Raw genomic sequence first — 14,714 nt, 5'->3', positions numbered from 1 at the left:
ACCATCCTGTCTGCTCATTCAGGAAGGGAGGAGCTAACCACACTATAGATCTTGTCAGTCTACATAAGGCTGCAGTTGGTTTTAGCTCCTTGCTGAGAAACTTCTGATTTTTGTTCTAGGAGAGAGTTCCAGCCAGCAGCAGCCATGTGGAGCTATCCAAGGTCCTGTTTTCTTCGGTCTTGGCCTTGCCTTGACCTGTCTATTTTTACCAGACTATATCTGTTTAACCTGACTTGGTCTACTTTTTACTGAATGGGACTTTACCTGCCTTGATCTGACTGCCTCAAATAAACACAGAACAGGACAGTTATGAGGTGCAGGACCAAGGTCAGCTTGAGGGACTGAGGAGGCAGAGAAACCTTGGTCTATAAGGATTCAATCTTCCTGGTCATGTGCCCTGTAAAACAGTCAGCCAGTTCTGAATGTTTCTACTTGGTGTTGGGGACTCAAGAGATCCTGTTGGAGGTTCATCAACCCTGTTGGCCTTACAGTCTCCCTGCCAGAGCTGACAGAATTGGTTACAGTGGCAGTATTGAGAAGGTGGTTCTTAAAGATGGTATATAAATGGTACATAAATAAATAAAAATAAATGGTTCTCTGTGCTTTTACAGACACAATGTCACTATAAATTAAATCAGAGAGCAGTGACAGTGGACAGATTTTATGGCTATGAAACAGTTGATGACATGCCAGCTGAAGGCACATGCTGCTCTGTCTACAGTGTCCATTTTGTGGGAACCCACTCACAGCAAAATAATTTGAATGTAGTGGCTGGGGTGTGGAATAAAGGCAACACCAACCGAAAGAAACCCTGCCTGGTGCCTCATGAAAATATCCTGGAGCTTAATGCCAAAGCCATAGTGGCCTGCGACTTTTGACTCGCTTCCTGCTAAACAGAGTGCAACTGGGAACAGAAATTGAAGGGTAGAAGAAGGAAGACAGGAAAAAACCCTTGTTGTTTTCAAGCGCAACAGTGGCTAAGAATCTCAGGTAGTACAGCCACTCCTCAATGACCAAGCTCCCAAGTAGGTAGTTCGCAGAGACTATGAAAAAGGCATCAGGCTGGATGAGTGAGAAAGAAAATGAATGCATTAAAAAAGTTATGAATCTGGATCATGCTTAGAGTAGTCTCACTGAAATCAATGAGACAAGTTTGTCATGAACAACTTGAATCTCACTGATTTCAATGGGTCTACTGTAAGCATGACTAAGTGAATTTTGTATCATATTGTAAGTGAATTTTGTATCATATTGTATCTTTCAATATCCAGTAATATTGCAAGATTAACATATAATTTGTGTGTGTTCCATATTTCTCTACCAGTTTCCTGTACACAGTGTACGTATTCTGTCTAGTAGTGCAGCCAACTATTGCTAACATAATGTTATTACTCTCTTAATCCCATCTTAATCACTTGATTGCATCATAATTACACTTTTCTAGGTGGATCAGAACCAAACCAGAACAACTTTAGGCACAATGGAATATATATAAGATAATATATATCTTATATATATCCTGAGTATATCCCCATTGTAATGACTTGTTTTAGTAGGTTTAATTATAGCCACACATCTGAAAGTCTTGTCATGTTGTAGCCAAGAGCAACACTAAACTCATAAACAAGTGATGGACTAGGTGGGGGAGAATGAATTTAAGCACAATCCAGGCAAGTTATTGTGGACTTCCAATTAACCTAGGCACTGGTGTATGGTCTGGGGTGGACCAGCTCTGCTCCTTGAATGCTCTACATACTCTGCAGGGTTGCATTCAAACTGTTCAGAAATGAGCTGTGAGATGAAGGAAGCACATTACACCTATACTAAAAGAACTACGCAGACTCCCAGTTTGTCTCCAGTCTGAACTGCTGGATGAAGCCTAAGCAATTTGGGTTAGGATACTTTGGGGAGACTCTTTTTCTCCATGAGCCTTCCTGTGCTTTAAAACTGGCAAAGCAGGCCTTGTTCTCTTTCCCTTCTTTGGAATTTGGATGGATGAGGGCTTGGGTCTTCTCCATGGTGGCACTCATGTTACACAACTCTCTCTCCCCAAACACATTTGCCAGGCCAGCTCAAGAATTTTAAAGAATTACTCTGATGAAAATGTGGGGACCTGGTCTGAGTTTGCCTGCTACTGAATAATTAGGGGGAAAGATATATCCTGCTCAGCTTTTTGTTGTTAATCCACTGACAGCTGTCTTAAAGAAGCAGGCCTCCAACTTGCCTGCTTTCCAGACCTAAAAGATGACAGAACACAGAACCCTGGACAAAAGCAAAATACATAAATCTTCTCCAAAACATTAACTTTATATTCATGACTTATCGGATGGAATTATTTTAGTCCTCAATTTATTCTGAACTTCATTCTAATACAAGAAGAATTGTTTCTTGAAAGTCTGTGCTCTCACTGGATGATGGTGTCCATTTAGGGCTAGTGGTGCTGTGGACTATGGATGAGAAATTCCAAAAGCTTTGATCTGTCTGTGTATAGCTAGTCTCTCTTGTAGGCTGTCCAAAGGCCAGCTTTCCATGAGCCACAAAGTTACACAGCATGGGGTGGGTGGGAGGGATGTGTTGGGTCAAGTGCCTCTCGCACAAGGAATGCCTCAGGTGTTCTGAATGGATATGCTTCACAATTTGTATCCTGTGTCAAGCATTCCACTAAGGCCTCCCAGACAAAGGGCTCCTCTACATCAAGCAGGATATTCCACTATGAAAGAGGTATAAAAGTGGTATATAAAAGGCAGGAGCCACACTACTACTTTATAGCGATATTGAAGTACACTGCAAGATCTACACTACTGCTTTATAGTGGTACTGAAGTGTACTGACAATTGTTTGGGCCCATGACACATCTACACCAAGCAGGATATAGCACAATGAAAGCAGTATGAAAGCGGTATATGGTATGTGTCATGGGCCCCAACAGTTGTCAGTGCATTTCGACACTGCTATAAAGCAGTAGTGTGGCTCCTGCCTTTTATATACTGCTTTCATACCTCTTTCATAGTGGAATATTCTGCTTGGCGTAGAGGAGCCCAAAGAGTCCTGAAATAAATAAAGCATCTAAATCCAGAAATAACTACAAGCCTGATACAAATAAAAACAGACTATTAGAATAAACAATATACAAACCTACAAACTTCAGTGATGCCCTCTTCTTTGTTTTCTGTGTGGCTATTGGCTGAAAGTGCTACCAGCCACAGGAAATTATTTAGAAATGCAGTTAGCACAACTATATGCCTGTCCTATATGCACTACCTATATGCATGCTAAAGGTATCAAGAAAACTCAACATGGAAAATGGCTGTAGACGATTTACTTCACATGTGATATCTGAAAGTGCAGATAATTGTTTGTTTTTCTCTTACAACCCCCCCCTGCTAATAAGCAATGTGTGCAATTTAATTCAATAATTAAAAGGCTTTCAGCATGTACTTTGAAAGGCTGCTGCAAACTGAACAATTAAAAAATGCAGAACTATTTGGCATAATTAAAATATGCCCATAACCTAATTTTGTGTAGCCTTGGATCCTAAGATAAATGTCATCGGAGAAGGGAATATATAAAATAAGATATATTAAAACATCAAATCATAATATACTACAACAAGGCAGCAGATTTGAAAAAATGTAAGATTAATCCATACCACAAAAAAAGAAAAGAAATCCACATTAAATCAGCTCAGAATTTCAAAAGTCAGCTGCACAAAAACTGAGAGAAAGGCAGACTAGAACAGACATTCTTAAGAACCATTCAAAGGCCTGCACTGTAGGAGTGCATGCATAGCTCAGTAGGGAATTCCAGAATCATGGGGCTATCCCCAAGAAGGCCCTGTTTTTCACGCCCACCAATTTAACTGATCTTACTGGTGCAAATATGACAGAGCCTCTGAAACTGAGTTTACCATATGGGAAGCTTCATATTGGTGGTGCTTTAGATAACCTAGCCTCAAACACTTTAGGGCTTTAAAGGTTAATACCAGTACTTTAGCTTGTTACCAGAAACACAACGGTTTTAAGAAACATGCCCCATTGTTGGAAGGAAATATTTTCTTTAATCACTGCATATTACAGTACACCCCAGTGCCTCAAAAACAAGACAAGCATGTCCTTATCTCTCAGCCCTATCTTTTAAAATTTGCCCTTGTTAATTAGAACTGGGTTTGAGAAAGTAAACCTTCACTTTATCAAGCTACCCATTAAAGCTTGCAGTCCTAATGAAACTAGAGTCGGCAACTTGTGGCCCTCCAGGTGTTTTGGCCTACAACGCTGGCTAGGACTGATGGGACTGATGGAGGGCAAAATCTCTGGAGGGCTACATGTTGCTCACCCTTGCAATGATACATCATTTGCCAGGAAGAGCCTATCCTATAGACAGAAAGCCATGCATTTCCTAAGTATGAAATGCATGGCTTTCAGTCTATAGGATAGGTTCTTGAATGCTAATGAATGAGCATTAAAATAAACTTATCTGCTGGCAGCTGCTTATTTGGTAAAGTATTGGCTATGTGGAGATAACCATGTTTCGCAGAAATATTTATACAATTCCTCATAGAAACCAGAAGTAGATGCATGTTGAATTTCTTTTTATTTCAAACTCGCTAGAACATGCCAATTCAAGACTAAAATGGTGGGGGAGTATTAAAACTACTAACCTGTAATATGAGTGAAGCACTTGGGTCTGCACTGGCCGATTCATTCTGCATAGTGTTTTGCTGTGTAATTGCATCTTCCCTTTTACGTTCCTTTTGTCCTGCTTCATCATCATCATATTCATCCAAGCTCTAAAATAAACACAGAAATGGTTTGGGTTGTGTGTGTGTGTGTGTGTCGTTGCTTTATTTCCAAGCCAAGTTCAAAGTGCTACATTTGACGCTTGTGTCTGCCTTGTCAAATATTTGTGGATTTAAGTCGAAGATTATTACAAGAGTATTACATTTGGTCGAGATAGACCAAGGATCTGGACTTGCTGTAAGGCAGCTTCATAGGATCACCATAGGATGCAGTTTAGAAGCAAAAAGCAAAGTCTAGTAGCCACAGCACACTGCTTTCAGAATGGTCACATTTTTCAATAGCATTTTAAAAATGTCTGCAACTGTAACGGGAAGAAAAACAGATGGAAAATATCAAGGTACAGTCTTCATACTGAAACTTGGGTGGGGGTGAAGATTTGTGTAACATTTAGTGGCCTGCTACTTCACCTTCCTTCTGCTAGTAATTAGTATATAAAACTCCTCATGATGGCTTCAGCATTTAGTTGCTAAATTACTAGTTATTAGAAGGGAGAAGATGAAACAGTGGGCCACTACATCTTAGTTGCCCATACATTTCATTCAGTCTCAGGAAAGGTAATACAGGTTCACAAGCAGAGATCAACAAGACTGCGTGAAATTATTCAGGATTCTTTTATTGTTTTACTTACTTACTTACTCTCTCACACACACACACACCTGTAGTGCCAAGAATAAACTGGATGCGGCTATTCCAACAAAGATCTAGAAACCTCAACACAGGTGTAGAGGTTTAAGCTCTCTGCTCGCTGACTCACAATATGGGTGAAAACAGCTCTTTCTCCCACAAGATATGGAACAAGACAAGACTAAAAGAAAAGGTGGGTTGGCAAAGGAGCAGCACCTCCCCAGATAATTGGAAAGAAGAGTGATGGCCCTAGGGGAGCACATACACCAAGATGTTCTGAGGAAAGAAAAGCAGCGTTGTAACACTTGTTCCCACACTTATCCCCCTTCCGCTCTCACCCCACACACTCACTCCTCTTACAGTCTAGGACATGATTTCATTCCTGTCCTTCCCTAAAAAAAAGTGGATCTACCCACAGCTGCTGGGACTACAGTTAAAAGGTGAGAACAAACTTTCCCCACCCAAATTTTTCCAAAATTAGGTTAAGGTAACTCAAAAGGAGAACAAAGCTACATGTAAATCACAGGCCGGCTATTAGCTGGAAGTCTACCATTTTAGTTCTAGGCATTGGCTGTGTTTCTGTGATGTCACAGAAGCTCAATGGACAGAGACATTCCAGAGTTAGGAATGCAGCTCAAAATGTAGATCTAATCTGCAGCTCTAACAAAATCAGATTTCTGCAACAAGAACTACTGACCTCATATAAGGCTTCTAAAGTAAAGGAAGATTATACAGGGAATGTATGTTATTTTCCTGGTAAAATGTAAACATTGAGGTTAGGACTGAAAGCTGATTTTGTCAGCTTTAAAATAATCACAGAAAGTGAAAACCCTAGAAACCTTCACAGGAAAAAAGGTTTCAGACTGAGGAATAGGCTGAAGATAAAGCCACCATATCTGGAAAAAAATGTGCAAAAGGTTTAGACACGCAAGAGGTCTATGATTTATTGTTATGCAAAATAAAATTGGCCTTAGCAGGAATCAAGCTATAAAAAAATTGCACGGGGTCAGGTGGGTATGTAAGTAGCTATGTTAAAGTTTATGGTGCAACAACAGCTAGGTTATACTGCTGTGGACACCACCACAAAATGGCTCTCACAGTGCATGTGGCTTGTCACGTAATGTCTGTCGTGGGCGCCTGGTTAGTCACAAGTGAGCTAAAGAGAGGGGCTGGGGGAGAGAAATAGGGAGGCTAGAGGCTGGAAGGGAGGAGGAAATACAAGGTAAAGGGGTAAAGGAGTAAGAAAGAGCAAGGCTAGAGGCTAGAAAGGAAGACTACCCTAACACACAAGATGAAGGTCATAGTGGGAAATCATGGTTTTCTGTTACATCTGAAGCCATAGAGCTTCAGGATTATAATGCTTTTGAATGCTAAAAAGCATTCAATATTTAAAGGATCTTGTATGTTATAGTAATTTGGACTGCTACTTTTCTTTGAATTACATTGCTTCTTTAGGAATGATATTCTTAGAAAGACATACTATTGGAATTGCCTTCCTGTGATTCTGTACTTTTATAAAGCTATCAACTTCAATGATATTTTAACCCCCAAAATAAAAAATCAAACTATGTGGGCTCTCATACAACTAAATATTACAAAATGACATTGACACAGTTAGAGAATCAATTACATTCCTCCTCAACAAGCATTTGAGATTACAGTAATCATGCTTTCTCCTAATCTTTGCCGTGGGGGCAGGGGAAACCTACAAAACTAGTTACACACACACACAAACACTCTCACACACACTGACTATTAAAAATATTCAGAAGACTACAGAAGCAGGATGCCTTTTATTAATAAAATGCTTTCCAATGTAGTATCTATTAAGCAGTCCTTTTGGATACACTATCATTAATATTTGCTCAGCTGACAAACCAGCAACTATTTACCAAAATTCACCCACTTCAATTACTAATTGAAAAGATTTCTTAGTCTCAACCATACTCTGCTTAATTCTTCACCTGCCAGAACCCCTCTATGATGAGTTGTATTCCTTCCATAAACTACCATCAGCAGACGTATTCATGTCTGAGCAATCTAAGCATTGAAGGTTTATGGGGTCCTTTCATGATGCTTTGCCATAGGGTGGTAAAGCTAACAAGCCAAACAATGGCAGTATAATGTGACTTGGAAGAGCAAGATGCTAAAAAAAAATTAAAAAATCTCACAACCTTTCAAGTGATAATTAGCCATTTTCCTAATGTGAGCATTCCTCACGTTACTAACATTCCTCAGCAACCATTTTGACTTCCGAAATACCAGCACAGACTTGCAATTCTGTGGCTGACTGCCCATCTCCCTCCTTAGCTCTCCCCCGTCAGCTCCCCTTTCACCTCTTTCCCACTGGCCATTCCTTCTTCATTTGAAAATGGTCTATGCAGACCTGCCCTACACTCCATCCCAGCCAGCTAAAAAGAAACAAAGTAGTGGACCTGCCATGGCACTGCTCACTAGTGAGAAATAACACTGGTGTTAGCAACCTTAAAAGGCCACTGACCGAAGGAAGAGCTAAAACAGACTTTACTTTAAATCTCTACCTGCTACATCTTTTCTCATTTTTACTCTAGAGCAGAGGTGGAAAACATGCGAGCCCTGGAGCAACTCCCACCACCCAAAAAGCCAAAAAAGTGAAAGGGACAATGAACAGCAGACAGTGGTCTACCTTGTAAAGTGTTTGGGGGTAATGGAGTTGTTGCATTACAGAGGAGGAACAGGAAACCAAAATATCTCCATCTAGAAGATTCTTGGTCTACCAGGAACCTTCTATGTTTGAATTAATATTTATTTTAATCCTTCACTGTTTCAAGTCTTTCTATCTTCAGACAAGGCAAATGTTTTCAGCTAAGCTATTCTTGCATTTCACTGTATATAGAGCACTCATTTTGGAGTACTGTAGATTTATTTCAATTTTTGGACATGTATTTGTAAACACTGCTTGTCCATGGAACATTTAAGACACTTTCATAGACTTGATTTTCTGGTGCTATGACACAAGAACAATTACACTTGATCCAATTCCAAACTAAAAATGCTAGTAAAATGATTCAAAAATAAGGAGAGGAAAAAAGCATGGTTTCTTTCCAAGAACAATTTTTTAAAAGCATGTCTAAAAATGTATCTTTTACAGCTTGCAAGATGGCATCAATTGTAACATTAAACTACTAAACAAAACAAACTCATTCAGAAGTAACACTCCCAGTCCAACAAACCATGCTTCCTTCTCTTTCTCTCCTCTTGCATGCAGAGTAAACTTTCTTGTTTCCTCATGATAAACCAAGAAACTCTGGTTTAAGTGCTCCCTAAAAAACAGGACTGCCAACTATGGTTTGCAGAAAATACAGGAGAGAACAATCCTATAGTGCCTGGGAGCGTTCCAGGGAAAATAGGGTTGCTTGTAGAGTCAGAGATGTGACCCCCCCCTCCCCGTCGCAGAGAGAGTCTGCCTTTCCAAGGCCAGAGACTTGACCCCAGAGAGGGGTAAAGGGGGCATTCCAGTGTGCAGGGAGGGGGGAGATTAGAGGGGCTAGGATTATGACTTGTCCTGAGCTGCTTCCAGACTCCTTCCATTCCCCTCCAAAGCACCCTCGCTAGACGGGCTGAAAAGCCCATCTAGTGAAATCCACACGGCAGGAGGACTAGGAGGTGAAGATCACTTCTGCCAGTACTCTTGCCCTGCAATGGATGACCCGACCCCTCCATGTTCAGGAGCTTCCAGTCACCAAGGGTGCAATTCATAGGACTGCACCCTAACCCACACTTTCCCAATGCGGAAATCAGAGGGAAATGGTGGTTTCAATAAACCAGAAATTCTCCTCTGGAAGAGGAGGGAATGGAAGGGAGAGAAGGAGAGAGACGCCCAAGCTTGTCTCCATTCCTAACTACCAGGGTTTGTTAGACTGAGAAGATAGCTTTGTTGCTACAAAAAACAATAATCTTGCCAACAATGCTGAGTGAAACAATTATAAATATAATTTGAGCCAATGCATTTTTTTTAATGATTTATTGTAAGACAAATATGCAGGGGAGACATTACGAACCACAAGGAAGGTAATAATGGAAGGCCTTTGGAAGAAGATGGAACTGAAAGGAAAACAAAAAATATATTTATAAAAGATAAAGAATAATTATATTAATATAAAGAATAAGTGATCATAACTAAGGATATGCTGCTCCTATCCCAGGCTAGCACTGCTTGTGCTACATGGTTGTATCTGTTGTGAGTTAAGCAAGACATGACAGAGTACCTCATTTCCTGAGACACAGAAAAGGAAGCCTTCTCTAGCAGCCTTCCCCAACCTAGTGCTCTCCAGATGTGTTTGGACTAGGTGGGGATGATGGAAATGTAGCCCAAACTGGGTGGGGATGATGAAAAATGTAGTCCAAACACATCTAGAGGGTGCCAGTTTGGGAAAGGATGTTCTATAGCTTCTGGAAAGGCTGCAGAGGTATTGGGCTGCTCCAGAGCTTTTTAGGATGGTCTGCATCCTTCCTGAACTACTAAAATTATTTTGTGCTCTTTCTGAGGATTCTTCAGCAGCACCATAGCAAAGTCTGCTGATAATATAGTCAGTTCCCCTCTTAGAATATGGTTAGCTGAGATTCACCAAGTGTGAACACCCTCTTGGGCCAGATATGGAAGCTTAATGTTAGATCCTATGGTGTTCTGCAGTCAAGTATATATTTTTATTTGTTATTCTGACCCTGTTCAGATGTTATGCTAAGCCATGGTGGTTAAACATTTTGAGCTAAATATTGGCCCCGTTCAGAAGACACCTTAAACCACGGTGACTAACGGGGCCCGGCTTTCTGGCTTAACCACCGTGGTTAAGATGTCTTCTGAATAGGGCCATTATGGCTTAGCATGTCGTGTGAACCATTCTTAACCATGATGGTTTAAACACACTAAATAACCATGGTTTAAACACACTAAATATTTGTTGCAAAAGGGTTAGCAGTTTAACCATGGTTTAGCATGTTGTCTTAACAGGTCTTATTTTGTTATTAGCATGAAAAGTTTTTTAGAACGGATTGGTCCAAATTCTACCAGTGAAAGTGTGTGTACAAGTAAGGTGTCACACTCCTATCTCTTGTCTTCAACCCCCACCCCCACAAAGTTGCAGAAACCCAATGTCCTCTATTGAGAGCCACTGTTGTGTAGTGGTTAGAATGTTGGGCTAGGATGTCACAGAAGGAGGTTCAACGGGTGACCTTGGGCCGGTTACACATTCTCAGCCTGCTTCACAAGATTGTTGAGAAGATAAAGTGAGGAAGGAGAACCAAATATGCTACCTTCCGTTTCTTGGAGAAAAAGTGAAAATAAATAAAGGTAGATGCCATCATATTCCAGTTCATCTGTCTTAGGTTGCTTCACATCACTGCTTTGAGATTGTTTAGGGATGTGCTTGTAGAATGGCTAGACATAAGGTCATATTTTTGTGACATAATTTTGATCAGTCCTCTAAAGATTGTCCTAAATACACTGTAACTCATTTCTCAATCTAAACTTCCTCACTGAAAGGATAACATGAGATGGCCCTACATATGCTGCCTTGATCTTCTCGGACAAAAGATGGGAATTAAGCATGCCTGATGGAAGACAGAGCTTTTTAAACTCCAAAAAAAAAGGGGGGGGGAGATAAATGCCTCAAAGCCATTATTTGATAAACAAAACAAAGAATGAAGAATTTATGGATGTGAATATATAGATTCCCCTTGCTTGGGCACTATGAAAAAGGCCACAAGTGATGTGTTTTTAAAGGCCCATGATACAGGCAAGGCACTGTGTATATATCCCTCATTATGGACAGTGATGATCAAGAGGGAGATGAGGTTGAGTGGAGTGTGAAATAAGCGTTTCCCTGACTGCCATGATGTCTCCAAAGTGCTATACTCTTCTATTCCATACAGAAGTTAAATGGTCACCACTCACTTTTGGCAACACATAAAAAGGTGACTAAACCAACCTCTTGGGTTGGTGGCAATGGGCAAGTTTCTGCCTTCCCTCTCAGCAATGGGCAGTATCCAATCCTGCTGCTGCTGCTGTGCCAGCAGGAACAACCAGAAACTAGCTGAAGCTACTGCTTCTGGAATGAGACAAGTCAGCAGACCTTGTGTTATGCTAGCTTTCCATTGAGCTAGCGGTCATTCCCACTAGAGCAACATGTTTAGCCTTGGTGGACTGCCAGCACTAGATACTGCCCTGTGTCCCAGTCTGTTGCATTTGCTTCAGAGCAGTCAACAGAAACACAACCTTGGTTTTTTTTTGTTCATACTATGCTGTTATGAAGAGACAGAAACTAGGAACTAGCTTCTTTTTTAAAAATAAAATAAAATCTAAACCCATATGTCTGGGTTTGCATTCTTGATTGCAACATCTCTGCATTATTGTTTGGTTCACACTATGCTTGGTTTGCACTACTGTTTGGTTCACATTTTGTTGTCACCATACTGATTATGGGTAGCCAAAATTAAAGAAAACATTGCCACACTCCCTTCCTAGTCGACCCCATTTTGGCAGAAGAGGATAGCAAGGTGACGATAATAAAAAGTTTATGTCCCTACTCTTAAACACACACACCGTTTGCTCTTGTGTACAGTTTTTGACCAATCATTTTTTCCCTTTTTCCTGGTACATCTCACATAATATATTTCTGGCTAATTTCCAGGGTAAAAGTTGTGAAATAAGCTGATTGCAAATAGGAAACTTAATATTACTAAAAAGTGACCATCTGCTCTACATTTTTAGTTTACATATACAATGCTGAATTTCAAGCGGTTAATCTACTTCTATATTTCAATATACCATAGGCAAGTCAGGATGAATCCAACTGTTGAGTCTCGTTCAACGTGAACACTGGTTTGTTTTGTCAAGCATTTGCAGCACCCACACATCTGCAAAAATGTGTGGTTTATGCAAAAAGCTTTTAGAACCATCACTACAACAGCACTGCAGTGATCAAATTCCGCAGGGAGGGTGGAAGTCAGATGCTGCTGTCCACAGTATTAAAATCTGCAGTTAATTTTTCCAACTGCATGGTAAAGCCTATAATAATGTCCCTTAGACAACAGACAGCTGAACGAGCATCTGAGGGTGAAAAGGAATGTTTTCACAGGCGCAGTTAGTAAATACCAATGGTCGCAGCAGGCATTCTTCCTTAAATGGAAGCTAACACTGATTTAGCTAAAAAGTCTTTTGCTACAATAGATGCAGCAGAACAGCTATTAACCTTTGCAACACCTTCAACTAGAAGACACAAAAACTTCATCACAGATTATTGATTTTAAATTCAATTTTCATTATATACTTTAGATTTCTTGACATCCTCCATGTCATGTTTGATCTCTATAAAAGTGGGGGGAAACTAACAGCTTTTCCTTCTGTACATATAAAAAACATCATAAAGGAAAAAAATAACTGTGGTCAAACTTTTATTTGTACAGATTAGAAACATCATAGTATTTCCCCACAGACCTGAGAATTTAAAGAAAGTAAGGCCAATATATTGTGCATTTTAAAATTAGTTAAGGATATTCAAATAGAATTGAAACACAAACACCCATATTCTGAGATAACCATATTTCTAAACTAGTCTGTGCAAACAGAGAGAGAATTACTTATAGTCTTATACTGATTGTATTTTTTATCTGTACTGATATTTTTTACATAACCCACCCTAGGATCCTTTTTGTTGAAGGGTAGTGTATACATTCCCTAAAGAAATCATGTCTTAAATACACAAATGTCTGGCTCCTTCCATTTAATTGTGTAGTATAATCTTTTTATGGATTGTATTTATTTTTTAGTATCCTTTTCAATATCTTTTAAGTTTAGCAAAAGCTGTAAATAAGAAAAAGAAATACTTTTCTGGAAGCTCAAAAAATGGTCTGAATGTGTATAGTGCAGTTACAACAGGTATTCCCCATCGCAATGCAGCAGTTCAACATTTATGGGAAAGAGACATTGAAGAAGAAATAGAGGAAGGAGAATGGGAGACATTTTTTGACAGATTCCCCTTTCAAACAATATCTACAAAAATAAGAGAAGGTGCACTAAAATTACTACAGAAATGGTATCTGACACCAGTAAAATTGGCAAAAGTTAATAATAACATATCACCTTTGTACTGGAGGGGATGTCAAACTAATGGGACACAAATCCATATGTGGTGGGAATGTAGGAAGGTCAAAACATTCTGGGACAAGGTTTTTCAGGAAATAAGAATAATTGCTGAACAAGAGGTTTGTGAAACACCAGAACTAGCCTTATTCAATATGTATGTTAAAGTAAATAGAGAGCTAAAAGAAAAAAAATATTAATAGGGTTTATGTTAACAGCCACGAGGCAAGTAATAGCAGGAAACTGGAAGACAGCTCAGATGCTGACAATATCGCTGTGGAAAAAGAAAATCTGGGACATAGCAATAAACGAAAAGTTGACACAGAAGTTAAAAACACATACAGGGATAAAGAAAAGAGACACCTCCAGAATGGACTGGCAAAGATATATAGACTATATGAAAAAGGAACCAAACAGAATAACTCTGGCAGAAGCCTATAGAAATCTATGGGACTCATAAAAATCAAGACAACCATCAATCTCCTTGAAATATTTTGTCAGACTTGTCACAACTAATGAGATAATTCCACTTTGCATGTTAAGTGCTGGGATTTGATGTAATTGACCAAGCCGGGGGGGGGGGAGGAGAGGGAACAGGAAGTGTCACAGAATAAGTATGGACGTGGTTTGTGTATTATAAAATAAATTTAAAAAATTAAAAACAAACAGGTATTCCCCATACCACCGTTTGCTCCAGAGAGTAGAGGCCCCTTCCAGATCAGCACGGGAGTGGCAAGGGATAAAGGGCGAAGGAAGAATCAACAAAAATGGTCTCCTTTCCATTGATGGACACCTCCACTGGATCAATGAGCCTTCTGTCAGTGGAGGGACACCACTGGAAACAATCTGTTGTCTTTTTTGATTGCAGCATACATGAGAAGTGGAATGAAATTTATGCGAGTATTTAATGAAGGGACTTATTTAATGAAGGGAGTATTTAATGAACAGGGCTGGCCCTACCGCTAGGTAGAATGAAGCAGGTGCCTCAGGTGGCAGATGCTGGGAAATTGCAGCAAGGTATTGGGAGGAGAGCCCTGTGTGCCATGGGATCTGCTCTGCATCTCCTAATATGACTTGCTCCATTTAAGTATAGTAGAAGATGCTGTATTATCATCAGCGTTAAGACAGATTCATTTTTTATACGTGGAATGGGAGGGGCTGCCTTCTTGTCCTTT

At 39.9% G+C, this 14,714-nt stretch overlaps 1 protein-coding gene across 1 annotated transcript in view; it reads right to left on the bottom strand.

The window, feature by feature from the left end:
* Positions 1-14,714, bottom strand: part of PAWR (pro-apoptotic WT1 regulator) — a 76,611-nt gene that overhangs the window by 20,007 nt on the left and 41,890 nt on the right. Inside the window, exon 3 of the mRNA XM_063133840.1 lies at positions 4,658-4,786. Within this exon, the coding sequence (XP_062989910.1) occupies positions 4,658-4,786 (129 nt within the window). The remainder of the gene's footprint in view (positions 1-4,657; positions 4,787-14,714) is intronic.

This window comes from Elgaria multicarinata, chromosome 9 (assembly GCF_023053635.1).
Source record: "Elgaria multicarinata webbii isolate HBS135686 ecotype San Diego chromosome 9, rElgMul1.1.pri, whole genome shotgun sequence".
NCBI classification, from domain to species: Eukaryota; Metazoa; Chordata; class Lepidosauria; order Squamata; family Anguidae; genus Elgaria; species Elgaria multicarinata.
The sequence above is the reverse complement of the archived record's forward strand: the minus strand, read 5'-3'. Positions and strand labels throughout refer to the sequence as shown.